Genomic DNA, 26749 nt, shown 5'->3' with positions numbered 1-26749 from the left:
GAGAATCTAACTTCATTTGTAGTGGCATGTACTGTTGCATTGATTTGGGTCTCACATCACAGGGAAAACTTATTCTAGAGTCAGTTCTGACTAACGACAGCCTGACTACACAGATTCAGGATGCCCTAAATTCCACATTCTAGTCTAAAGGCATAAGTCATAAACAATCCCACACCAGTTTGGAATTATGATTAATAGGGTGGTATTTATTTAAAGGGGAAAAAACTTACAGATCACCGTCCCAGACAACAGCCCTCTGCACAATCAGGAAGAATTCTAGTCGCCGGAACCGGAACAGGAAGTAAAGAGAGAGCGAGGAGGGAAGTAGCCGTTTTTTAAAGGGAGAGAGACCATGCCCCAATAGGCTGGTATCTCAGCGGCTATTGGCTGGAGGAGCGGAAGGACCTCCCACAACACCTCCCCCTTTTGTTTAAGTAAGGGAGTTCTAAACCTACTATGAAATTATATACAATAAGTACAAATATCCTATTCTAACTAGCTTAGGTCTTGTATAATAAATAGCTTGGCCAAGTCATGAGTGGAAAGTAACTACATTTATATAGTCTTCAACCCCATTGAAGATCTGAGAAGGGAAAAAATGTTACCTGAGTAATTAGGAAGTGCAATCAAACAACTTCCAAAACATGCAACAAATCACAGAGACAACTAGCTACCTGGGCAATCACCCAAGGTCACGTTTGCAGCGTTGAAGCAACCAACTTTGGCTAAGGCCTAACATAACTGACATACCATTTTCAAAGGCAAAAAACTTGTCAAAACTATCTTACCCTGTCTTGGCAGGATATGACAGTCCTGTTTTTTCCATTCACAGATACTCTGTATTTCTGTCAGTGGTTGAGGTATGGGCATTTCTTTGCCCAAAGGCCAGTTCAGCCAAGAAGAAAGGGTCCAGGTGGAGTGTCTTTGGTGCTCAACATTCTCTCGGTAATAGAGCGGTGTTGCCAGGAGCAATTGTGTCTCACTACCACAAAACTCTGAGTTAGATTAAAGGCCATTTTCTACAGCTCTTTGAAGAGGTTGAAGATTATCTATCTATACTGAGTATAATCTCTACGTATCTAAAGAACATTGGCTGGAGGAGCGGAAGGACCTCCCACAACACTAGTCTGGCAAAAGTTGTTAACATATTTATAGTAATGGAACAAAGAAAGTCATAACTGAAGGAATTTTAAGGATATGTTGGCAGGCACATCAGACAGGAAGGTTACAGTGCAGTGTGGAAATCTCTGCTGCAAGCATCAGATGCTGTCTGATGTCACTCATCAGCGTTGGTCTGAAGAGTGCTGAGATCTTTTTGCATGTCACATAAGAATATTTATAATAATCACAAGAGGGTTAAGGATAACAGAGGTGATCAGGATACTAAGGAGGCTAAAGATTATTTAGCTCTGGACTTGCAATATTCCCTTTCTCCAAAGTCACTGAAGTACTATCAGTTAGCCTCACAGAATGTTCAGCATAAGTTTAATTTTTTTGGGGGGGAAGGATTCAGTGATATATAGAGATAGATATAGATATAGATTTTCATATAAGCTTGCAGAAAACATCTCTCAGCAATATAGAGGAATAAGAATACTTGAAATTATAGAAACAAATCTTATGGAAATGTTTCTAGTATAGTTTTACTTCAGTTTAAAGTTTGTAAATCCACATGAAATATTGATTAGGAATAAAATTTTGCTTAAAAAATTATTATAACAAGAGACTACTGGACAAAATATTGAAGATACTAATTACCACCAATGGAGGTGGGAGGAGCTGGGGTCAGAACCAGGTCGAAGACAATAATGCTCTTGGTGGAGTACACAGTGTATAAAAGGGTTTCTATCATGTATCTTTTTCTTTGTATAACCTGAATTTATTTATGCTTTATGAATGTATTCATAAAGGAACTCGCATGTGACATGGTAATGCTGCTGAAGTGACTGTCCTGGGTTAGGATGATTCAGCAAAAGTAATGGACAGAGCAATGACATGTAGACTTTGAAACTTCATTTAGGAGTTAATTTGAATTAATATTTATTTAAAAATGTTTGTAAATTTTGGATCACAATGTACTGCCATGGACATTGTGGCTGAAAGTCAAGAAATTATTATATAGTCAGCACTCCCTAATCTTGGTTTATATCCCAATGGATGCAAAGAACCTTAGAAAGAATATATTTGAAATTAAAATTTGCATTTTTCCATACACTAATTTTTTCTTGGCCTGGAGACTGCTTTGTCTGTGTTTTCATAAATCTATATCTCTATTATACATATTTTTAACTTAAATCAGGTTAGAAATATAGGATGAAAGAGATTAAATGTATATAGTAAAAGACAAGATGTTAGGGTGGTCCTTAGCCTGAATTCAAGTGGTTGCTATGGAGACAAACAAAGCAATAGCTAGACCTACTGCAAGAGAGAACTGGGGCAGCTGCATATAAGATACAACAATTAACAGGCTTTAAAAATATTTTCTCTTATTACCTAAGCCTTATCAGAGAAATTATGGTATTATGGGGATAAGTCTTATCAGAATATGACAGTGTTGCAGTTAAGAGTCTGTGGATCAAAGATCAGGGCTTTAATGTGGGTAACTGTTCTCTTTCTTTGCTGCTGCAGAAGCAAGTAAAAAGGATTAGATTTCTAACAAATCGTTTCCAAGCTGTCTTGAAAATACTTCATCATCTGACCTCCACTCCAGTGCTTCAGAGTTCATGAATAAGACTGTTTCAAGCTTCCTCATTTAACAATGGGTTTTCTCTTAAGCTTCAAGGAATTGTTTTTATTTTTACAGAGATGGAAACTTGGTGGTTCTAGTTTTAATCTGTCTCAGTTACCAAGTTGTTATTTAATATAAAGAAAATTTTTATTCTCGATGTTTAGTTTCCTATTTTTATATCATAGTTGAGCTTGGGAGGGAGAGGGTGAGAGAAAGAGCCCATCAAACATTACATCAGTTGTGCTTGTCCTCTCACTAAATGGGATGGATATCTATGTAGGCCTCAGTGACTTAGTCAGCACATCATTACTAGGTTCCCTTCCTGTTCTAACCATTTTCCTTGTATTCATCAGATTTCTGCCTCCACAGCACAATCTCTGAGAAAATCAGTTTACCAAGAGAAGAAAGTTAGTTTAGTTCACTTTTATGCATTGTCTGGTCCATGATGGGATGGCCTTATTGCTTTGGGCCAGATTACAGAAGCACACAGTGGGATGGGAGAATGTTGAAGAGTAAAGCCTGTCTATGTTTTTATGTAAGGAAGCAAAGAGAAAGAGAAAGGACAGCAGTTCCACAATTTTCTTCAAGATCACCCTCCCTATAAGCTGATAACTTAAAATTAGGCCCCACATCTGTAAAGTTCTAGCATCTCCCAGTAGAAACCATGGAGACATAGTTTGGAAGACATGGGCATTTGAGGGATGAACCATTGTGTTTTGGTGATGATGGAGGGCTCCTTAGAACTGTGAGAGCAAACAAAAAGAGTAGAATTACCTCACATGAGCAAAGACTATTGCTTAAGACTAAACATATTGTATCTGTCCTCAACAAATAATTCTATGGTTATTACCAATGAACTGCAATCAGTCACTTTCAGAGTGGTTTTCAATTAAAGTCATTTCCTTATATGAATTAAAAATTGTCTCTATGACTGCTTCTGTTTTATGCAATTTAATTTAAAACAACATTGTGTTGGGGGAGCCCACCAAGGCCAGCTGGTCTGGGACTGAATAAGCATGGGTTGAAACTGGACTCTCTGAGCATGGCAGACAATGAAGGCCGATGAGAAGCCAAGGACAATGGCACTAGGTTTTGATCCTAATACATGAACTGGCTTTGTGGGAGCTTAGCCTGTTTAGACGCTCACCTTCCTGGACTTAGATAGAAGACCTTTGTCTTCCCGCAGGGCAGGGAATTTGGACTGCTCTTCAGTATCGAGAGGGAGGGGGAATGGTGTGGGGGGAGGAGAAGAGGAGTGGGGATAGGGGGAGGGGAGTGGGGGGAGGGGGCAATATTTGGAAGGAGGGGAGGGAAATGGGAAACGGGGAGCAGGTGGAAATCTTAATTAAAAAAGAATAAAAATAAAAAAACAATTGTGCTCGTTAGTTTTCATCATAAACCTGAATCTGGGAAGAAAGAACCTCTACTGATAAGTTGCTCAGATCATATTGACCTGTGGCTATGTCTGTGAAAGATTGTCTAGAATTATGATTGAGGTAGGAGATGAAATATAATGTGAGAAGCACCACGTCTAGTCAGGTCTGGGCTGTATAAGAAAGCTGAGAATGAGCAAGAGGTAAGCCAGACAGCAGCATCCTTCCTTGGTTTCTGCTGCAGTTTCTGCTTGAGTTTCTGTCTTTGCTTCTCTCAATAATGGGCTGCGATCTTTTGGAGGAGGGCCTGCTTGTTAGTCCCGGCAACCCAGAATCAAAATAACTACACAGAAACTATATTATTTAAATCACTGCTTAGCCCATTAGCTATAGCTTCTTATTGATTAACTCTTACATATTAATTTAACCCATCGCCATTAATCTGTGCATCACCAAGCAAAGTTTCAGCACATATGTCTCCAGCGGTGGTGGTTCAATGGAGTCTCCATGACTCCATCCATCTTTTTCACAGCATTCAGTCCAGTCCTCTCTGCCTACCTAAGTTCTGCCCTATCAACAGGCCAAGGCAATTTCTTTATTCATTAATGATAATCATGGCACCCAGAGGTGACTCCCACATCAGTGATCTACAAGTATAATCCCAATAAGCCCTTTCCTCCTTCAGGTTGCTTTGGTTCATGATGTTTTCACAGTAACAGAAAGCAAGAGAATGTTTATTGTAAATGTTAAATGTTCATGATCTTCCACAGTGAAGGCTAAAAGATTCAAGGTAACCAAAAATATGAAACAACCAATTTAAATAATCTCTTCTCTAATATTTCCTATGACCCTATAAATTAGATGACGTATAATCTTCCCTGTATCCTGATACTAATTTCTTCTTAGCTAAAAGCTGTTCTTAAGATTTACAGTATCTGTTTAACGGTTTTGTAGGCTTATAAACTGTCTTTTCTTTTCCTTTATGTTATGGATGGATTAGATGCTTACTGAACTAACTATATGTTCATAGTTTGGGAACTGAAATTTCATAATATAGATTTAATTAATGTAAGAATGATAGCACTTCACTGGCTGTATTATCTGTCTGCATCATTAGACTTTTTTGCATGCTTTGAGGGAGTGGATTTCCAACTCCCTCAAAGCATGTTAATAAGATACAATAATTCATGTATCTTATTAACTATCTACATTGCAACAAGCTGGGTATTCACATTAAACATTTGATTGTTGGAATATTAGATAGAAAACAATAAACCCATTCGTTCGTCTTATGTGTGTTTTGCTTTCCAAGTTGTCCTTTGATTCTGAGTATAAACAGATTCATCAAAACCCAAACATATGGCTAACTTACATACCAGTGTACACTGGCCCTCAGTGTCACAAATGACACTCAATAAATGGTTAGAGCTTCAAGTCTGAGTAGGGAACAGATTTATTAAATTTGAATATGGGTAAGATGTATGTCCTGTCAATCAGGGCCAGGGCTTCAGCTGGCATGTTATTTTATCATTGGGGTGCTAAGAGTGAAGTACTGAACTATGTGCCTTTATTAGGAAATTCATGGTACCAATGAGCAAAAGGATAGTTCAAGGATAGCTGTAATTCACATACCCTGCCAATGTCTCAAAAAAATCTGGCATAAGTCTGATTACTAAGAGGGAAGCACAATATGGTTGAACGTGTAGATATTGAAGCTTCCCTGCCCAACTTGCACTATAATAGCCCACTGCCTCTGACAATACTAAGTTTGGAAAAGTTCTTGATTTTAGATATAAAGCAATTGCTTTTAAACATCTGGTACCTGGATACAACAAAATGTCAGACAATTTCCCCAAAGACAGAATGGGTTGGGGGAAAGAGAGCTATATGATAAACACAGAGGTAATGGACAGGAGTTTCCAAAATAACTTTCGTAGAGACTGGCAACACATGTGCAAAACTGAGATTTAAAAAGCCTTAGATTTACGGAAAACATAGTAATATGTTGTGAATCTTTGCTTAAGTTTAAAAAAAATTTTAGAACACATTTAAAAAAAAAAAATCTCATTAGTCCAGGACTGCTGGTAGAAGTCATCCTCTAGCCGTTGTCCCGACTCAGGACCTGTGTGAATCCACAATGCCAAGTTCCCTGCTAAGGTGGACGAAAGCTCTATAATGTTCAGACAGAATACATTTTGAATATTCATATAGGAGTAAATATTCTATATGAACTTGGAGCACTGGTGTTGACTGCCAGTCCTCTGATGTTCTGATTTCATTCTTCTCATACTTGGGAAACTGATTCCAGCATGAGACTGACACAATAGAATTATTGGAAACCCTCCTTTCCAATATCAGTTGCATTATTTGAAATTGCATTTATTAGAGTGATCCCAAAGTGGGTAGCTCTCTGCAACTTAGAGTGGTCAAATTTGCTCTCTCCCATTTCCTTGTGTGAGCTGTGATTTGCTTGTTTGTTTAGTATAGCTAAAGATCTGAATAGGGTATTTGCCAGTCATGTTCACTACCTTTGCAATAAAGCCAGAGATAGGTAACATAAACCCAACAAATGAAATGGCAGTGTTTGGAAGAAAGTGATATCATGCCTGTGAGAACTAAAATCTAAAATGAACAAATCTTGTGGTTTACATTGTACCTCAGGGAAGAAAACATGCACGAGTGTTTTCATGCCTTATTCAGAGCACAAGAAAATTATTTTGGTTAAGGATTTCACCATGCAGAAATATCATTTAATGTTTTGTTTTTATTTATTTTACTCTCTCTGCCTCTGTCTCTCTATGTCTCTCTCTTTGTGTGTGTATGTATCTATGTTTACATGTGTGTACCATGTAATGATTGTATCAGAGCACATGTGTGGGGGCCAGAGGACAACTATAGAAATCAGTTTTCTCCTACTGTATGGGTTCCAGGGAATGAACTCAGATTTTCAGGCTTACCCAATGCACCATTTTGTGTGTCCAGGAAGTATCTTAAAAGGGTACAAAAGCTCATACCAGGTTTTCCCCCTTTTGTTGAAAATAGATCCTTTTATCGTGCAATATATCCTGAATGAAGTTTCCCCAGGTCCTCCTCTACCTTCTGTCCATTCTGGATCTACTTCCTTTCTGCCTTTCATTAGAAAAGAACAGACTTTTAAGAAATAACAACTAAACATTGCACAATAAAATATAATAAGATGAAGCAGAAACTATTATATTGAAATTTGATACAGGAACCCATCAGGAGGAAAGGGCTCCCTAGAGCAGGCATAAGAGTCAGAATCTCCCCGTTCTTAGTCCAGAGTCCCATAAAAATCCTAAGCCTATGGCTAGAATATATATACAGAGGACTTGGTGCAGGCCCATGTAGGCCCTGTACTTTTTTTGTCTCTATGAACAGATTTAGTTGATTCAAAGGGCCTTCTTCTCCTGGTGTGTTCCATGCCCTCTCTCTCTTACACTCTTTACACCTCCACTTTCAAGGGATTCGGTGAGCTCTAAGAGGAGGGATTTGGAAACCTCCAATTTAGACTCTTTCTCTGCATAATGTCTGGCTGCGTGTCTCTGCATCTGTTCTCATCTTCTGCCTAAGAGAAGCTCTCTAATGGTGATAGGAAAAGGCCCTGTTCTATGAGTCTAGTAGAATATCATTAGGAATTATTTTATTAATTTTTTTTAAGATTGATAGTGTTTGATTTTACTGTGGAAGTCTAGGCTATCTAACCTCTGTTTCTTGGTTGCCCAAGCAGCATTGGATGTGGGTTCCTTGTCATGGAGTGGGCCTTAGCTCAAATCAGACATTGCTTGGCTATTTCCATAAGTTCTGTACTACATTGGCCTAGCAGGTTTTGTAGGCAGGACAGATTGTACATCAAAGGTTTTGTGACTGGCTTGGTGTCCACATTTCTGGTAGCTTTCGGAGTACTTTCCCATACCAAAGAGACTAAAATATAGGAGTGAGTGCTTCATTTAGGGACAAGCTTGACTTTTCCACACTTAATGAACTGTGTGGGTGTTGTCCTTGGCAATGGGGCAACACTGTGTGTTGGAAGAGAAAAGCCCTTTGTTTGAACAGCAGCCTGGGTTGTTTGGGGGTTTCCATGGAATCCCCATGGCCAACAACTCAATTGAATGAACCTGGTTCCACCACTGGAAGCCTCGTCTAGAAACGGTAAATAGAGACTCTGTAGCCTCCATTATTAGAAGTTCTCATTAGGTTCACCTCATAGGTGCCAGGAAGTTTGCACTGCTCTAGATTTCCATGCCACCTCCCTAATGCCCCACCCCAATCACTGTAGTCTCTCCTTGAACTCTCTCCTTCTACCCCACTTCCCCCTCAACCTGATTCCCCTCTCCAGTCTCCATCCACCCCCAGTCCATTTTCTTTCCCCCTCCCTGGGAGTTCCCTGCACTGCCCACAGAGAACCTCCTCTTTGTTTAACCTCTCTTTTCGATTGGATTGAACCTCGGTTATCATTTGCTTAATGGCTAATAATCTTTTATAAGTGATTACACACCGTATTTTTTCTGGGTTCCCTCATTAAGATGATTCTTTCTAGTTCTATCCATCTACCTGCATATTTCATGATGTCATTTTTTAACAGCTGAGTAGTACTCCGTTGTGTAAATGTACCACAGTTTCTTTATTCATTCATCTGTTAAGGAACATATAGGTTACTTCCCATTTCAGGCTATTATCATTGAAGCCATAGTGAACATGGTTGAGCAAGTGTTCTTGTGGTAAAATGGAGTGTCCTTTGGGTATATTTCCAGAAGTTGTATAACTGGATATTGAGGTAGATCGTATCCGAATTTTCTGAAGATCTGCTATAATGATTTCCATAGTGTCTATAAAAAGTTGCAATTTCACCAGCAATAGAAGAGTGTTCCTATCATTCCACATCCTTCTCACTATGAGCTGTCATGTGTGTTATTGATCTTGGGCATTCTGTCAAGTATGAGATGGAATTTCAAAGTAGATTTTTTTTTCTTTTTTTATTGATTTTTTATTGAGCTCTACATTTTTCTCTGCTCCCCTCCCTGCATCTCCCCTCCCGCCCTTTAACCCTCCCCCAAAGTTCCCATGCTCTTAAGATCTTACTCAGGAGATCTTGTCTTTTTCTACTTCCCATGTAGATTAGATCATGTAAGTCTCTCTTACTGTTCTCATTGTTGTCTAAATTCTCTGAGATTGTGGTTTGTAGGCTGGTTTTCTTTGCGTTATGTTTAAAAACCACCTATGCATGAGTTTTTGTTTGCATTTCCTTGATGACTGAGAACGTTGAACAATTCTTTAAGTGTTCCTCAGCCATTTGAGATTTCTCTGTTGTAAACTCTCTGTTTATATCTGTGCTCCCTTTTTAAAATTGTATTATTTGTTTTCTGATATCCAGTTTCTTGAGTTCTTTATATATTTTTGATGTTACTCCTCTACTGTATGTGAACTTGGTCAACATCTTTTCTTATTCTGTAGGCTGCTGTTTTGTCAGATTGACAATGTCATTTGCCTTGAAGAAGCTTTTCAGTTCAAAGAGATCCTCTTTATGGTTTATGTTAGTGCCTGTGCTATCCATGTTCTACTGAGAAAGTTTTCTCCTGCTCTAATAAGTTCAAAATTCTTCCCTATTTTCTCTTCTCTTCTATTAGGTTCAGTGTATCTGATTTTATGTTGGTGTCTTTGATCTACTTAGACTTGAGTTTTATAGAGGGTGATAAGTATGAAGCTATTAGCATTCTCTACATGCAGATATTCGGTTTGACCAGCTCCATTTGTTGAAGATGTTTTCTTTTTCCCATTGTGTCTTTTTGACTTCTTTATAAATATCTGGATGTCTATAGGTGTGTGAATTTATGTCTGGGGCATCAATTCAATTCCGTTGATCTACTTGTATGTTTTTATGCCAACTCTAGTTGTCTTTTGTTTTGATTTGATTTTTTTTTTATTCTTTTTTACTTAAAATTTCCAACTGCTCCCCGTTTCCCATTTCCCTCCCCCTCCTCCCACATATTGCCCCCTCCCCCTGTTCCCCTCCCCCTATCCCCACTCCACTTCTCCTCCCCCTAGTCCACTCCCCCTCCCTCTCGATACTGAAGAGCAGTCCAAATTCCCTGCTCTACATGAAGACCAAGGTCCTCCCACTTCTATCTAGGTCCAGGAAGGTGAGCATCCAAACAGGCTACGCTCCCACAAAGCCATTTCATGTATTAGGATCGAAACCTAGTGCCATTGTCCTTGGCTTCTCATCAGCCTTCATTGTCCGCCTTGTTCAGAGAGTCCAGTTTCAACACATGCTTATTCAGTCCCAGTCCAGCTGGCCTTGGAGAGCTCCCAATAGATCAGTTCCACTGTCACAGTGGGTGGGTGCACCCCTCGTGGTCCTGATTTCCTTGCTCATGTTCTCCCTCCTTCTGCTCCTCATTTGGACCTTAAGAGCTCAGACGGTTGATCCAAATTGGGTCTCTGTCTCTCTCTCGATCCATCGCCAGATGAAAGTTCCTGTGCCATTCTCCTTGGCCTCTCGTCAGCTCTCATTGTCCACCACATTAAGAGAGTCCGGTTTTATCCCATGTTTTTTTCAGTAGCAGTCCAGCTGGCCTTGGTGAGCTCCCAATAGATCGGCCCCCCTGTCTCAGTGGTTGGGTGCACCCCTAATGGTCCTGACTTCCTTGTTCATGTTCTCTCTCCTTCTGCTCCTCATTATAACCTTGGGAGCTCAGTCCGGTGCTCCAGTGTGGGTCTCTGTCTCTATCTCCATCCATCGCTAGATGAAGGTTCTATGGCGATATGCAAGATATTCATCAGTATGATTATAGGATAGGTTCATTTCAGGTTCCCTATCCTCAGGTGCCCCAATGAGCTAACTGGGGACATTGCCCTGGGCTTCTGGTAGCCATTCCAGGTTCAAGTCTCTTGCCAACCCTTAGGTGGCTCCCTTAACTAAGGTATGAGTTTCCCTGCTCCCCCATCCAACCTTCCTTTACCCCCAATCACCCCGATTCCCCCAGTTCCCCTCATCCTCTCCTTCACACTTTTCTTTCCCCATCTCCCCTCATCCCCATCCCACCCCACCCCCCAAGATTCCCATTTTTTTGATTTGATTTTTTAATTAACATAGGCATTTAGTGTTGTGACTTTTCTTCTTAATCCCACTTTCATTACAACCCACAAGTTTGGGTATGCAGTATAATCACTTTCATTAGATTCTAGAAGTCTTTAATTTCTTTCTTTATTTCTGCCTTGACCCACTTTTCATTCCATAGAGATTTGTTCAGTTTCAGTGAGTTTGTAAGGTTTCTGTTGCTACTGTTGTTGATGATATCCAGCTTTAATCCATTGTGGTTTGATAGGATACAGGGATTTATTTCAGTTTTCTTGTATCTATTGAGACTTGCTTTGAATCTAAGTATGTGGTAAACTTTGTACAAAGTTCCATGAGATGCAGAGGAAAATGTATATTTTTTAATATTTTGGTAAAAATATTCTGTAAATAATTGTTATAATTTTTATAGCACATTAGGTTTAGCATTTCTCTGTTTAATTTTTTCTGGAGGACCTATCCCTTGGTGAGAATGGGGTACTGAAGTCTCCCACTGTGAATGTGTGAGGATCAATAAGTGATTTAAACTGTAGTGGTATTTCTTTTACAAACTTGGGTATTTTTGTATTTAGGACATAGATGTTAAGAATTGAAAGATCATTCTGGTGGATTTTTCCTTTGATGAGAATGTAATGTCTTCTCTTATCTCTTTTGATTCATTTTTTTTGATGTTTATAATGTTAGACTTTGAAAGGACTATACCAGCTTGATTCTTAGGTCCATTCATTTAGAATATTTTGCCAACCTATATCCTGCAGTTATGTTTATCCTTCAAGTTGAGTTATATTTCTTGGATGCAGCAGGATGGATCACGTTTTCACAACCATTCAATGCTTTTTTGTCTTTTCATTTCAGTCCTTTTGTAAATTAATGAATTAATTCTTTAAACTTATTTTTACATTCCAACCACAGTTCTCCTTCCCACTTCTCCTCCTTCCCCCACAACAACTCCTCATCCACTCCTCCCAACAGGTAGGGGCTTCCAATGGGGAGTGAACAAAGTTTGACACATATTAAGTTGGGGCAGGACCAAGCCCATTCCCCTGCATTAAGGATGAGTATGGCACCCCACTCAGAGGTAATGGGCTCCAACAGGATAGCTTATGCAACAGGGATAGATCCTGGTTCTACTGCCTGGGACCCTCAGAATTGAGATCATTGATACCAAGAAAGGGTGATGGTGATGGTGGTGGTGGTGGTGATATGTGTGTGTGTTTTCCTTCTTTTCATCTTGCTGGTGTGAGATATTATGTATTTCCTGTGTTGTCATGGATGTAGTTAGCCTTTTAGATTGAAGTTTTGCTTCTCCCGCTTTCTTTTGGGCTAGATTTGCGAAAAGACTGTTTTTAAATTTATCTACAGTATAGAATATTTTATTTTCTTCAATGATTTTGGTTGAAAGTTTTGCTGCATTTAGTATATCTGGACTGACATCTGTAGTTTCTTAGAGACTGCAACATGTTTTTCCATGTTTCCTGGCTTTTAGAGTTTCCATTGAGAAGTCAGGTGAAATTCTAATAGGTCTGCCTTTGTGTGTTATTTGGTCTTTTCCCCTTGCAGCTTTTAGTCTTCTTTCTTTGTTCTGTATGTTTGGTGTTTTGATTATTATGTGCCAAAGGTACTTTCTTTTCTGGTCCAAGCTATTTGGTGTTCTGTTTGCTTCTTATACCTTTACAGGCATGTCATTCTTTAGGTTAGGGAAATTTCTTTTATGATTTTGTTGAAAATGTTTTCTGGACTTCTGAACTGGGATTCTTCATATCCTCTATTCCTAATATTCTTAGATTTGGTCTTTTCATGATGTTTCAGATTTTCTGAATACTTTGTCAAGAGTTTTTTAGACTTAAAATTTTCCTTGACTGATGTATCCATTTCTTCTGTTGTATCTTCAGGGCCAGAAGAGTATCTCTTCTGACTCTTGTATGCTGTTGGTGAAGCTTTCCCCTGTAGCTCCTGTTCAAATTTCTAAATTTTTAATTTCCAGAATTCCCTTTATTTGTGTTTTCATTATTAATTCTATTTTCATTTTCAGGTCTTGAACAGTTTTATTCATTTCTTTCAACTCTTTGTTTCTGTTTTGTTGGGTTTCTTTAAGTGAATTATTCATTTCCTCCAGTTTTTTTTCTCTGTGTTTCCCTGGCACTCTTTGAGGATTGATTTATTCATTTTTTTCACATGGTTTGTTTGTGCTTTTCTGGATTTCTTTAAAGTAATTATTAATTTCCTCTTTAAGGATCTCTGAAGCCACAAAACAATCCTACACCAGTTAAGAATTATGAATAATAAAAGGGGTTATTTATTTAAGGGAAAAAACTTACAAATCACTGTTCCAAACAGTCTTCTCCTCACAACAGGAAACAGAGAGTCTAGCCACCAGAAATGAAGCCAGAAGCAAGAGAGAGAGTGCCCGGTTCCTGCTGCTTTTTAAAGTATAAGAGACCACTCCCCATTAGGCTGATATCTTAAAGGCTATTGGCTGAAGGAGCGGAAGGAGCTCCCACAGCAGACCTCTATTATCTTTATAAACTTAGTTTTAGGTTCTTTTTTCTTGTGTTTCTGCTATATCAGCATATTTAGGGCCTGCTGTGGTAGGATAGCTGAACTCTTGTAGAGACCTATCGCCCTGACTATTACTGTGTTTAATACTGGTGTCTGCACGTCTATATTCAATATGATTATAGGTCTAGGTGGTGATAACTGGATTTGTCTTTGTTGAGTTATTTTGTTTCTTGGTTTCTGTTTCCTCCTTTGATTTTCAGGGAGTGTGATGGCTGATTGTTACCTGTTTTTCTAACCTGCTCAGGTGGTGTTTTTGCAGGGAGTCTCTGCTGTTGTTGGAGGCTGGGACACTGAGACGAATTTGGGGAAGGAAGGTTGGAGGAGAAGGTCTTTGTGATTTCTTAGGAATGGGTTCAGAGAGGAAAGGAAGACCTAATCAGATTGTCAGCTGCAGAGATTGGAATGAAGCTTGGATGTAGGTTGAATCTCAGGAGCAGTAAAAGAATTGTGTTTCTGCCTTCTGCTTACTTATTACCTTAGATGGGGTAGCCCTTGGATTAGCAGGGCATACCTGGTAGGTTTCAGGTCTGGAAACAAGCTAGGAGTTGGGGGATGGAGGAAAAAAATTGTAAAGGGGAAGATCTGTGGATAACTTGGGAGATGAGAGTAGGCAAGGCTGCCAAAGGTGCTCTGCAGTATATTTGGTTCTGGTAGAAGTGGGGGTGAGACTGGGGAATTAGAATTGGAGAAATAGAAAGAGAGAAGGTCTAGTGTCAGGGTAGGGGCAGCCTCATCTTGCTTTATTCATAAGAACAAGGAAATGGGATGCTGAATTTCTTAGTTGCTCATTTTTTATGGCAAGAGGAATGTTATTGGGGATCGATAACAGAAAATATTGTTACATGAAAAATGAATGTCTTATGTCTCATGGTGATCAATTTATCAGGTGTTCCAAAATTCCCCAAAGAAAAAATTGAACCCATGGATGTGGAAGAAGGGGATTCCATTGTCCTACCTTGTAACCCTCCCAAAGGCCTCCCACCTTTGCACATCTATTGGATGAATATTGGTAAGTAGTGTTCTGTTCCATCAATCTGGGTTACTTTAGTTCCATGCACTGCATAAGTAATCATATGTAACAAAACCAATGAAAGAAATCGTTCATATAGATTCAAATAGATTTCAAAATTAGATACGTTTGAAATTTTACACTTTCTCCTGAGTATAAACTGGAATGTATATATGAAGATGCTAGAAAATCATTGCGTTCCTTGATTTACAGTATTTGAAAAGGGTGTGGGGGGTATTCATAGGATAGGACAGTCCTGTGACAAACCTTTCTTCCAAAGTCCTTATCTTTGGAACACAGACAAGGTCAGAGTTGAAGTGACTTGGGGTAGTTGCTTGTTAGTATGACAGTTTTAACTTAAATCAATGACCTACAAAACATTCAGTATCATCCTGTGTGTCCAATCTTTCAAAATGCTTTGATGGTTCCTGAAGCCTCCCTCTTCTTACAAAGACTGTTATGTCCTATGCTTTCTAATGGCCTTCTGAGTGTTGATGATACATAGGAAAATCATATTTATAGAGCAGCCAGGGGAGAGTAAGTGAAGCTACACTTGACTGCAGCCAAGATTTGTAGTCATCACTCACCCTAGAAGTACACATCTGCACCCCATGCAGAGTGATTGGTGGCTGAAACATCACTTTTCAGGGAAATGCCATCCAGATAAAACAAAAGTAATAATTGATTGTTATTAGAAGTGAACAGTTTTCAGATATTCATAGCAAAATTAGAGATCAATTGGTAATGAGGGAGGGAACACTCAGACTGCTGGTGTATCTGTGAGATTCTCGACCTTCCAAAGATTTCATTGTTACCTATTTTTATCTGTTTGCCTGCTCACTGCTCGTTTAATTAACAGACTGCAGAAAAATAGGAAGAACAGACAAGGGATATCACAACCACATATAAATCGTATGAAAGAAAATAGAAATGTAAATGTCTAATGCACATTGTGAGGAGGGGCAGCCCATTTCAGTGACAAGGTTTTATTTATTTTTTTCCTTGCAGAATTGGAACACATTAAACAAGATGAAAGAGTATACATGAGCCAAAAGGGAGATCTGTATTTTGCAAACGTGGAAGAAAAAGACAGTCGAAATGATTACTGTTGCTTTGCTGCATTTCCAAAATTAAGGACGATTGTACAAAAAATGCCAATGAAACTAACTGTGAACAGTTGTAAGTCGGAATAATTTATTCTTCCTTTTCTTGTGCTGAATGCAAATATGTACATGATATCATTCTTCTCTCCAAAGATATTTAAAGCCGGGTCTGTATTTTCCGTCATTGTTTCGTTTAACTCCAGAGACTTCATACAGATGATCAGAACATCTGCAGCTGAAAATCCACAGTAGCTCTGTCTCTGGCAGCCAGAAAATCAAATCTCAATTCACAGTACAAATGTGTTTCATTTGATGTCTGCAGGATCTACTCATTTTCAGTGAGCATAAAGCACATCTCAGGCGTGGGCTCACTGTGACCTTGGATAAATCAGCAGGCTGAAAATGAAGGAGACAAAAAAAATGATTCAAAAGAAAATCGCCATTTATATTTCTTATCACATCAACCTTTTTCTTTGTCCTTCTCAAATTGACAAAGTTATCTGATGCATGTCCGAGTTCCCAAAAGGGGAGAAGTAATTAGTGAGAGATGAAGTGGTAAGATTCAAAAGCAGAGAATAATCCCAGCAGCTTCCTGGCTGAGTAATTGGCTCTGGAGGAGCAGAAGGTTGGCATGACCACTTCATTGTCTAATTTGGTCCAAGATTATTCCATTATCTTATGTATATATGATATGTGGGGTCTTCTCTGTGATGCTTTTCTGTAGCCTGAAGTCTTGTGGTAGAATTAACACTTGTCTCTTCACAACTTGAAGTTTAAGCTCCATAAATACACAAACATATATATATATGTGTGTGTGTGTGTGTGTGCATATATGTTTGTATGTACATATATAATGTATATATGTGTATTTTCATAGACAGTATGCAAATGGGCATAGCTGTACTTCATTTCATAATTTTCCCTAAATAAATGCATGACTTTGACTTTTCATACTTCATTGATGTCAGCATCGAACATTCTGTTTGTATTAGTTTCTTCCATTTTTTTTTATTTCAGTAAAGCATGCTAATGATTCAAGTTCATCCACAGAAATTAGTTCCAAGGGTAAGTCGTTCATGTGAAGCATTTGTGCTTTTATTTTTGCCTTTAGTTACTCATTGTCATTTCAGTTTGAATTTTTTCTTTATTTACTCAAAGAGTTTTCTAGAAGTAATGCTAATATTTCTATAAAGTAACTCTTTAGTATAGAAAGTTCTGTAGTCCACCGTGCTTTAGAATTTAGCAAAGGGATATACATATATATGTGTGTGTGTTTATGTGTGTGTAGTTATATATGTGTGTGTTATCTTTACAAGTAACTTATAGTCATATATTATTAACATATAAATTTGTATCTATAGTTTTAGGTATAGATATAATGTATATATATGTGCATAAATAGGTATATAAAATGGTGTATAACTTTTGATCTTTTAAGAATTCACAAAAGTCAGGGAAGGTTGATAACTTTACAAAAAGGAATAAAAATAAATGGTTAATATCAAGAAAAGAAGAAAAATACTGGATTTAGAAAAGTTAAATGAATTAATTTTACTTGCCAGACTTATTAGAGAAGTTGATAAACAAACCTCTACATACTCTAACTCTGTGAAGGAATACAGTTTTCAACATATTTCCAATTCTCTTGTCTATGGAACCTTTTAAATTTTGTTAATTTTTAAATGAAACATCTATCAGAACTTGAATTGTATCTAAGATGCTTGAGTTATAACCTGAATTATATAGTCAAATTGTTTTCTTCATTACAACCACATACAGGAATGAAATAGATACCTCTACATAATGTAGACTAGAGGCTTCACTTAGATTTCTAATATACTGCTGATGTCATCAGAAGTGGATAAGGCTCCTCTTGGGGTGCCATTTCAGGAGTGCTAACTCATCCCCAACATCATTCTTTGGGATTAGTAATCTGAATATGTATCTTCAAGCACATAAAAGAATATTGCATATAGTACAAATTCAAAAATGATTTCTAATATATAAATACATGCAAGGAAATGCGAAGCAGACTGCACATGGCTCATTATATCTTCTGATAGAAGGTCAGTATTTATTGTCTTTCCACAAAAGATAAAGGCACATTGGCAATGAATATGAAAAACAATTTATGTTCACATTTGGAAGTGATATCAAAATGTAGTATAAATGAAATATCCTAATTTACTTTTATTTTTGACCATTCAGAATAAGCTTTATTAGGAGAGTTTCAGGACCACAGGAGAGCAGTAAGACAGACGGTACATCATATCAGTGATAGGGTCTTTTTTAAAATTTTTTTTTGTTTGCGCATTTTTTTTATTCTTTTTTAATTAAAATTTCCAACTGCTCCCCGTTTCCCATTTCCCTCCCCTCCTCCCACACATTGCCCCCTCCCCCCAGTCCCCTCCCCCATCCCCACTCCTCTTCTCCTCCCCCCAGTCCATTCCCCCTCCCTCTCGATACTGAAGAGCAGTCCAAATTCCCTGCCCTACAGGAAGACCAAGGTCCTCCCACTTCCATCCAGGCCCAGGAAGGTGAGCATCAAAACAGGCTAAGCTCCCACAAAGCCAGTTCATGTATTAGGATCGAAACCTAGTGCCATTGTCCTTGGCTTCTCATCAGCCTTCATTGTCCGCCATGTTCAGAGAGTCCAGTTTCAACCCATGCTTATTCAGTCCCAGTCCAGCTGGCCTTGAAGAGCTCCCAATAGATCAGTTCCACTGTCACAGTGGGTGGGTGCACGCCTCGTGGTCCTGATTTCCTTGCTCATGTTCTCCCTCCTTCTGCTCCTCATTTGGACCTTAAGAGCTCAGACCGTTGCTCCAATTTGGGTCTCTGTCTCTCTCTCGATCTATCGCCAGTTGAAAGTTCCTGTGCCATTCTCCTTGGCCTCTCGTCAGCTCTCATTGTCCGCCACATTCCGAGAGTCCAGTTTTATCCCATGTTTTTTCAGTAGCAGTCCAGCTTTCCACCTCCTTCCCATCTCCCATTTCCCTCCCCCTCCCCCACTCCCCTTCCCCTCCCTCTCCAGTTCAAAGAGCAGTCAGGGTTCCCTGCCCTGTGGGAAGTCCAAGGTCCTCCCTGCTCCATCCAGGTCCAGGAAGGTGCGCAACAGACTGGGCTCCCTCAAAGCTAGTACATGTAGTAGGATCAAAACCCAGTGCCATTGTCCTTGACTTCTCAGTCAGCCCTCATTGTCCGACATTCAGAGAGTCCGGTTTGATCCCATGCTTTTTCAGTTCCAGTCGAGCTGGCCTTGGTGAGCTCCCAATAGATCAGCCTAGCCCTCTCAGTGGGTGGGCACACCCCTTGCAGTCCTGACTTCCTTGCTCATGTTCTCCCTCCTTCAGCTCCTCATTTGGGCCTTGGGAACTCAGTCCGGCGCTCCAATGTGGGTCTCTGTCTCTATCTCCATCCATCGCCAGAAGCTTCTATGGTGATATGCAAGATATTCATCAGTATGGCTATAGGAAAGGGCCATTTCAGGCTCCCTCTTCTCAGCTGCCCAAGGAACAAGCTGGGGAATTTACTCTTATATTTTAAAATTACTAAGAAAAAAAGAAATGAAACTTTCCAAACTCTACTTAGTGGATAAACTTACAATGATTTAATTCTTAAAACAGTATGTATCCGTGAGGATCTGAGACTAGACGAAATTTCCTGAAGAGCTAAATAAAAATTTGTTGATGCTTGAAATACTTCAGGAAGCTGGTTTTTGTTGTTGTTGTTGTTGATGATGATGTTTTGTTTGTTTTGTTTTGTTTTGCAATCCTAGTACTTAGAATAAGAAATTCAATAGACATACATAATCATCAAACTGGCAAGGTATGATCAGACTATAGAATACAAAGTCAGACTATAATTAGCTTGAGGGTGTCTTCAAGAAATTGTCTTGAATATTCAATTTCTGAACAGAAACATGTAGTATACATTGTGAAGATTTTAAAAAGTGGTGAAGAAATTGAGAGACACATGCTTACTTGGATACTTTTTGGATGAGAGAATGTATTTAAGAAGAAGCACACCAATATGTATACGTAAAACAATATGAAGTCATGCTTTAAGAACAAACTAGAACCATAGAATTTTACTACATTTATTATAGAGAGAATTGACTCTTCATTTTTTTCTTTTCCAGCAAATTCAATCAAACAAAGGAAACCCAAACTTCTGTTGCCTCCTGCTCAGAGTGGCAGTTCATCCACAATGATTGTCCTCAAAGGGGATACCCTGTTGCTTGAGTGTTTTGCAGAAGGCCTGTGAGTACCCTGGCCTCTGCCAGCCCTCTTCCATATAGTGTTTTAAAGACTGCAAAACAAAGACCTTTGCTGTATGCCTGTTCTTAAGTTACTACTTTAAAAATATAAACCTTCTTCCTGTTTCTCTGGGGAAACAAATTTTTGCTTCCTTATACAAACTTCAGGCTACAGTTGAAATTGACTTGTAAGTACCTTTTTTTATGATGGGTTGCAGGGATCAAAAAAAATGTTCGTGAAGTAGATACTCTATTGCTGTCCTTAGAGTATGTGTATTAGTAGTCACCCCACCTGCCCTTAAGCCCTTAAGCCCTGTATTTTCTGTCATCTCTATTCTCTTGCCAGACTGGTTTACAGGGGCTAGCTCCACTGTTACAATACTTGGGCAGGGGTCACAACCTGTGTGCTCAACCAGGTCCAGCTACTCATCCTCAATAAGCCCATTATAAGAGTTAAATTTATAGAGGAAAACAGAAAAGATTTTTTCAATGTGCCCACATTTTGAAGAAAGAAAAAGGGATCTGAAGACCCCTCCTGGGTCTGTCTTCTGATCCTGAAGTGATACTCAAGTTTAAATGGAGTTCTAAGGAGAAATCCCAGCACAGTATGGTCCCACATACCACTGACTCATCAGTCGTTGTCTGAACTTCAATCTCATCCTGTAATGTGTTACAGCAAGTTGTTAGAACTGTGAGTCTTCCAAGAGAGAGAAGTTCCTCCTCTGGCTAGGCTCTTTTCCTTCTCCCAGCATGAGATTCCTGGAGAAATTCCCATTTCTTTGAGGTCCATTGATTCGTTGGTTTGAAAGTCTTATTAGAATCTCTTTCATTTCTGCCAGCCCATTACACTACTCTCTTTTTTTAATTTCCAAAGTCCTCTATTTTTATTTCCCCTTTTGTGTTTTGTGCAAAAACAGGTTCAGATCACTAAAGTTAGGGGAATAGCACATCAAAAACTGGTTGACTTCCTCATATTTCCAAGATCAGAGCCCTGTATCAGGTCTTCCACCAAAGTCCTAAGGATTGACATGTTGTCATTTCCTAAAATTGTTGCCTAAGCTGAGCGACGATTGTACATTTATGTGATTGGTGCCATGGTCATAAGAATTTGCCTGTTTCTACAAGTATTCCCGCTGATTTAAAAGTCTCCCATTATGAATGCTGTAGATAAAGGCATTTCATCTTTCAGTTTGTTAATTTGAAATTCAAATCATTTTTCAAGTAATGAAAGTCTCTTTAATCAGCTAGGATTTGAGATATATTAAATTGTGTTACATTAATTAGTTATTGAAAGTAAAAGTGAAAAATAAAATCCACCTTTGTTCATAATTCAGTGTAAAGTCTGAATGATTTGTTTCAAGTTAGATTGTGAAGCAAAAGGAACTATTTTAATTATTGTACAACTTCTACAGACTTTGCACATTTTTCTTTCCTGCCAGGTTACTTACAAGCCTTAAGTCCCCAGTGTTGACTGATAAATTATTTCAATATGTTGTCATATGACCTCTATGGAAAAAGTTTGTTGTCTGTGTGGCTTTTTAAGGTTTATTTTAATTTTATTTGCATGCGTATTTTGACTGCAAGTTTATCTGCGCACTACATGTATCCAGTGCCCAGAGAGGAAAGAAAAGACAGTATTAGTGTTTCGGAGGTGGTGAACCACTACATGGATGCTGGGAATTCAAGTCAGGTCATCTGCCAGGACAGGAGTGCTCCTACCTGCTAAGCCTCTCTCTGGCCCTGCTCTGTGAGAAGGTCAAAGCCTTCCCATCTGCTGTAACTTGTGGCTAACCACCTGGTGCCAGCATGTATTTGGTGTGGTAGAAATTAAATGCTTTCAGGCTTTGTCACGGTTCAAGCTAACTCAGAGTCAGGCAAAGCTGTAAAGACTTATACCACTCATCTCCCGCCAAGCTATCATTTACTTCCTGAGGTATTTGGCGTCTGTTCAGCTCATTCACCACTCACAGAAACATTACTCCTGGGTGTCTTGTAGAGACTGGAGTGTTGGAAATGCACACAGGAAAAGTTCATGAATATTTTAAGAGTTGTTTGCCTTTGCAACCTGAAGTTCCCTGATGCTCAGTCATAGGAAGGAAATCTTCCCCTCTTTACCGGTTTGAGTTGGGCTATTCATTCTGTTTGGTCTTCTGAATAAAGATAATACTATCAAAAAGTTTTTGAAGGCTATCATATATATTTCAAGGAAGTTTAATATCACATGCATTCGAGAGTAACAAAAGTACAAATCTCTAACCATTCTGGCACATGCATCACACACACACACACACACACACACACACACACCATACCAAATATTGATATTGAATCAATATCAGGGAAACTTTCAGAGACATACACATTTTGGAAAGCTTAGAGTTTATGGATCTCTGGAGTTGGGGAAGAGCTAAATGATATTTTGACTCTTATTAGGAGAAGACGGTGTTCACAGCTTAGTGTCATTGGGAAGAACTTGCTGTTTTAATAATTCACATTCACACTGTGTGAAATAAAAACAGACTCCTCATGAATTTAAAACACATATGATATCTGTGTCTTCTACATGTTTAATCAAGAATCAGAAGAAAAGTTGCCCACATAAGAACTGGCATAAATATTTAAAGTTATGAAGTAATGTATAGTGGTGTGCCAAAAAAGTATTAAATAACACTTTTCCCTCAACCTATCCTGGTTCTGATTCTGTCAGCAAATGTTCATTAAAAATAAAGAAAGCCAACAAAAAAAAAATCCGGAATTTTCAAGAAGAAAACAGGAATTCTTCTAGCTGTATAAACCACGCCTACTTGTAACATCATGTTGCTCTGATTTAAAATCATTTAATTTGATTGTATGAAGTAAAAAGTGTTAGACAGGTGATTGTTTTCAAAAACAGAAGTAAAGGAAGAATTTGAGAAAAATGAGATCCTGCATTGCTAAAACATAGACTCATGAAAACTTGTTTGGAAGGAACTGTGGTCTAGGGCAGTCTGTCACTTGGCATATTGCCATTTTGACAGATGGTATAAAAAGCAAGCAGGTAGGAAACTTGGATTCTGAGTACCGCTTGGTGGCATAATCTGTAGAATTCAACAGCTAACCAATAGACTCCCACATGTATCTATCTGTCTGCAATGACCATTTCCTGAGGAAATCTGCCATGTGCTGTGTATGTGGTAAAAAAGTGAGTTGTTGTTTCAAGTCTGTCAGGTTAATTTCTTTGGCCTTGAGAGAAAATACCAGATGTTTGTAGAAAGAATACCATCTTTACCTCCAATGTAGTGGTCCTAATAATTGAGTTATTGTATCCATTTTCTTTGTGAACAAGTAATTTTAAATAACTGAAACAATTTGAAACAATAATTATTGGGGTTAGAGATATAGTTAAGTAGTTAAGATCACTTGCTATTCTTACCAATAACCTGATTTAATTCCCAGGATTCACATGGTCATTCACAATTATCTGTAGTTCCAGGTCTACTAGATCTAATGCCCTCTTCTGGCTCCCATGGTCACCAGATGTGTATGTAGTGCACATACATACATGCATACAAAACAGAAGCATAAGATAATAATAAATCTTGGAAATTATTATTTATTTGGTGCCTACAAACATATGTTAAGAAGGATGAATTTCTTTGAAAAGCAGAAATCAAATAGAAATAACTAAGAAAAATGTAACCTTTGAATCTGATAAATATTAGTTGCTTAGCTTCTTAGAACTTCTCTTTGATGCTGGTAAAATGATAGAAGTAAGACAGCTCGCCCTTAGAGAGTTCTCAGAGTAGTAACTAGTAACCAGGAATAAGGCAAATAATAGAATTAGGTGTTTTCCAATTTTGTAGAAGGAGAAACCAAAGTTGTACCCACTTATATTTGGTTATCAGTGACATTTTAAAGTCAAGGTCTCATAGAATGTCACTTTTCCATCCTTCATTTTTAGAAGAGATAGTTCCACAAACTGCTTGGCTTGGCCCATGCTCCTGTTTCCTGTCATTGTAAGAGAGAGAAAGGTGTTGGCATGTGACAAGGTTATCCCTGTCTTTTGTTTGCTTGTGTTTGTTTTGATTGACTGTTCCCATCTCCCCAGTGCTTCTGAATTAGGGAGATTCCGAGTTCTTGTCTCCTTCCCTCTGTTCCCCTCAGAGCAGGAAAGCAAGGTCTGTGCTGTTCCCTCCAAGCTGCCCAAAATGAAAGAACTGCTCCTCCATCCAGCCCACGCATTTGGCTCCACTCCTAATCACTTTAGCCAAAATTGGCTTCATTAGGATTCAAGGGGAAATTGTGGTTTTCCTTTGTTGGCTGTTGGAGACTACTGTGCCATGTTGTTGAGAGTCACACAGGGAAGGGGAATCTCTTGATGCCCGACCATAGGGAGAATGTTACACTTGAGAAGTGTTTTCAGTTATTCATCTCATATACAGCTTCATTGATTCAGCACCCAGGTGGAGTTAGCTCACTTAAGAGCAGGGATGAGATTGCTAGGGAGTCGTCCACTAAGGGAGCTTCTGATGAAACATGCCTGTTCAACACCCTGCTTCCCATGTTGGTGCGTCCTCTGGTGAAGCTGATAAGACACAGTGACTATGTTAGGCAACACAGTTACAGGTGTGCCCTGAGGAATTGTTTGTAGTTGGTATTTACTTATTTATTTATTTTACTTCTTTGCAGACCAACTCCACAGGTTGAGTGGAGCAAACTGGGTAGCGAATTACCAAAGGGAAGAGAAACAAAAGAAAATCATGGGAAGACTTTGAAGATAGAAAACATCTCCTACCACGACAGAGGAAATTATCGCTGTATAGCTAACAACTTCTTGGGGAAAGCCAGTCATGATTTTCATATCATAGTACAAGGTATGTTCTCCATTAAGATTTAAATTTCTGCTTCAAAGAGATGAATAAGTGTACACAATTCACAGACTTTTCCCTCAACAGTTTATGGGTTAAAGTTGATCATTAGTTTAGGGTTTTAGTTGTAGTGTGGGCACTGAGTATCACTATACTTAATCAGGCTTATAATTTATCTCCACAAACCGTATGGAAGGCACAAATGTCAAGTAGAGAGCTAATGTTAGGGGCTGAACATACATTACTTCCACGGTCTGTTTAAACAGTCATTAAATCTACCCTCTTGTAAGTTTTTATTGCATGGAATAATTTTTATTATAATGTGCACATGATGCTCATAAATGAGGTCATGATCATGAAGTCAAATATTATAGAAAGGACCCTGGAAGGTGATTTGAATTGCTTCCTAATCTTGTCACTCAGCCCCCTTGCCCATGATCACTGAGCTCCATTTCTCTATTCCTCGGGTTCTTTGTCAAAGAAATGGTGACTGTAGATGAATTGTCTTTGTGTTATCCTTATTCCAGCATTTTGCACTGTGTACCCTGGTATTCAGTATATCACTTCCAGAGAAATATAAAGAGACCATTCAGTGCAAATATTAATTGTTTATCAAATAGTACCAAAATGCATTGCTTTCATCTCCTGCACATAAATAACTGAACTGTTTATTGAATAATTGAGATTTTCTGTTATTTGTTGTAATTAAGAATAAGTAGGGGATGATGACATCATTCTCATGAAGTGACAACCATAGAAATTAGAAATCCAGGCCTGCCTGTGGTGCAGGAGCAGAGGCTGCATGATCCTGCTGTGATTTGATTAACACTGATTGCTTCCCGTGGGTGGGGGTCACACCTAGGGTTTCCCTCTGTGGTTTCCTGAACTGAACTGATCAGAGGAATGGAGTAGACGCGACATTGTAATTTTGTACTTATTTAGTGCTGTGTTGGCTTAAGTACTGAAGAAAATCATCTCTGCCAGACTATCTGTTTGTGAACTGGAACTTCCAGGTTTCCATTAATGTTCTGATAAAGTTCACCCTTTAAAGCTTCATTTTAAAGTTCAAGGAGCACATCACTAATGGTCTTTCCCCCCTAATTGCTGGAAAAGAAAAGAGACTAAGCACAGATTCCACTCACAAGCAAATGTTACAATCATCAACCGAGTCATGCATCTGTTTGGACTAATACAATTTGCCAACATCTATACTGTTTGCTTAGTTAAGGTGAGAAGAGAAAAATAAAAAATAAAAATAATAAAAAGGAAATTATTTTTTTATTTTTGGTACAATGAAGCAAAACCTGTATAGGAGAGAACTTAGAGTTAAACATTAACATCAACATTTGTCTACAATAATAAATGTCTCTGACAACAAATTATTCAGAAAGATACTCAGCAAAAGTATGAAAGACATGCCCATAAATTTAAAGATTTTTTGACACTGTATATAAGATGCCACTGTATATAATGTGGCATTATCTTGTAATGGGGCTATTCCCTAGCCCCTAGTTCTTCTATGGTGCTCTCTCTCTCTCTCTCTCTCTCTCTCTCTCTCTCTCTCTCTCTCTCTCTCTCTCTCCAGACATACATAATTATTAGCTGCTCTACTCTGAGTTGCTGACTGTTAGAAATCCTTCCAGATGGCTGCTGCGTTGCTACGGTAGCTGAATATTTTAACAATCTGGCCTCAGTTTTCTTGACTATTAAGACCAAAGCTTTCAAAAGAATTGCAAATGTTGCAAAAAAATATCATACAAGCAAAATTAATTATAC

General features: G+C 38.6%; 1 protein-coding gene across 8 annotated transcripts in view; it reads left to right on the top strand.

The window, feature by feature from the left end:
• Chl1 (cell adhesion molecule L1 like) overlaps positions 1 to 26749 on the top strand; it is a 218045-nt gene that overhangs the window by 137498 nt on the left and 53798 nt on the right. For 7 of the 8 annotated variants that reach the window (XM_057769457.1, XM_057769390.1, XM_057769438.1 and 4 more), the window contains 5 exons: positions 14643 to 14765; positions 15774 to 15944; positions 16886 to 16933; positions 20010 to 20130; positions 24795 to 24979. In XM_057769457.1, the coding sequence (XP_057625440.1) occupies positions 14643 to 14765; positions 15774 to 15944; positions 16886 to 16933; positions 20010 to 20130; positions 24795 to 24979 (648 nt within the window). The remainder of the gene's footprint in view (positions 1 to 14642; positions 14766 to 15773; positions 15945 to 16885; positions 16934 to 20009; positions 20131 to 24794; positions 24980 to 26749) is intronic. The other variant, XM_057769448.1, reaches the window with a different exon arrangement.

Source organism: Chionomys nivalis, chromosome 1 (genome assembly GCF_950005125.1).
Source record: "Chionomys nivalis chromosome 1, mChiNiv1.1, whole genome shotgun sequence".
NCBI lineage: Eukaryota > Metazoa > Chordata > Mammalia > Rodentia > Cricetidae > Chionomys > Chionomys nivalis.
Note: the sequence above shows the minus strand (reverse complement) of the source record. Positions and strands in the feature narration are given on the sequence as shown.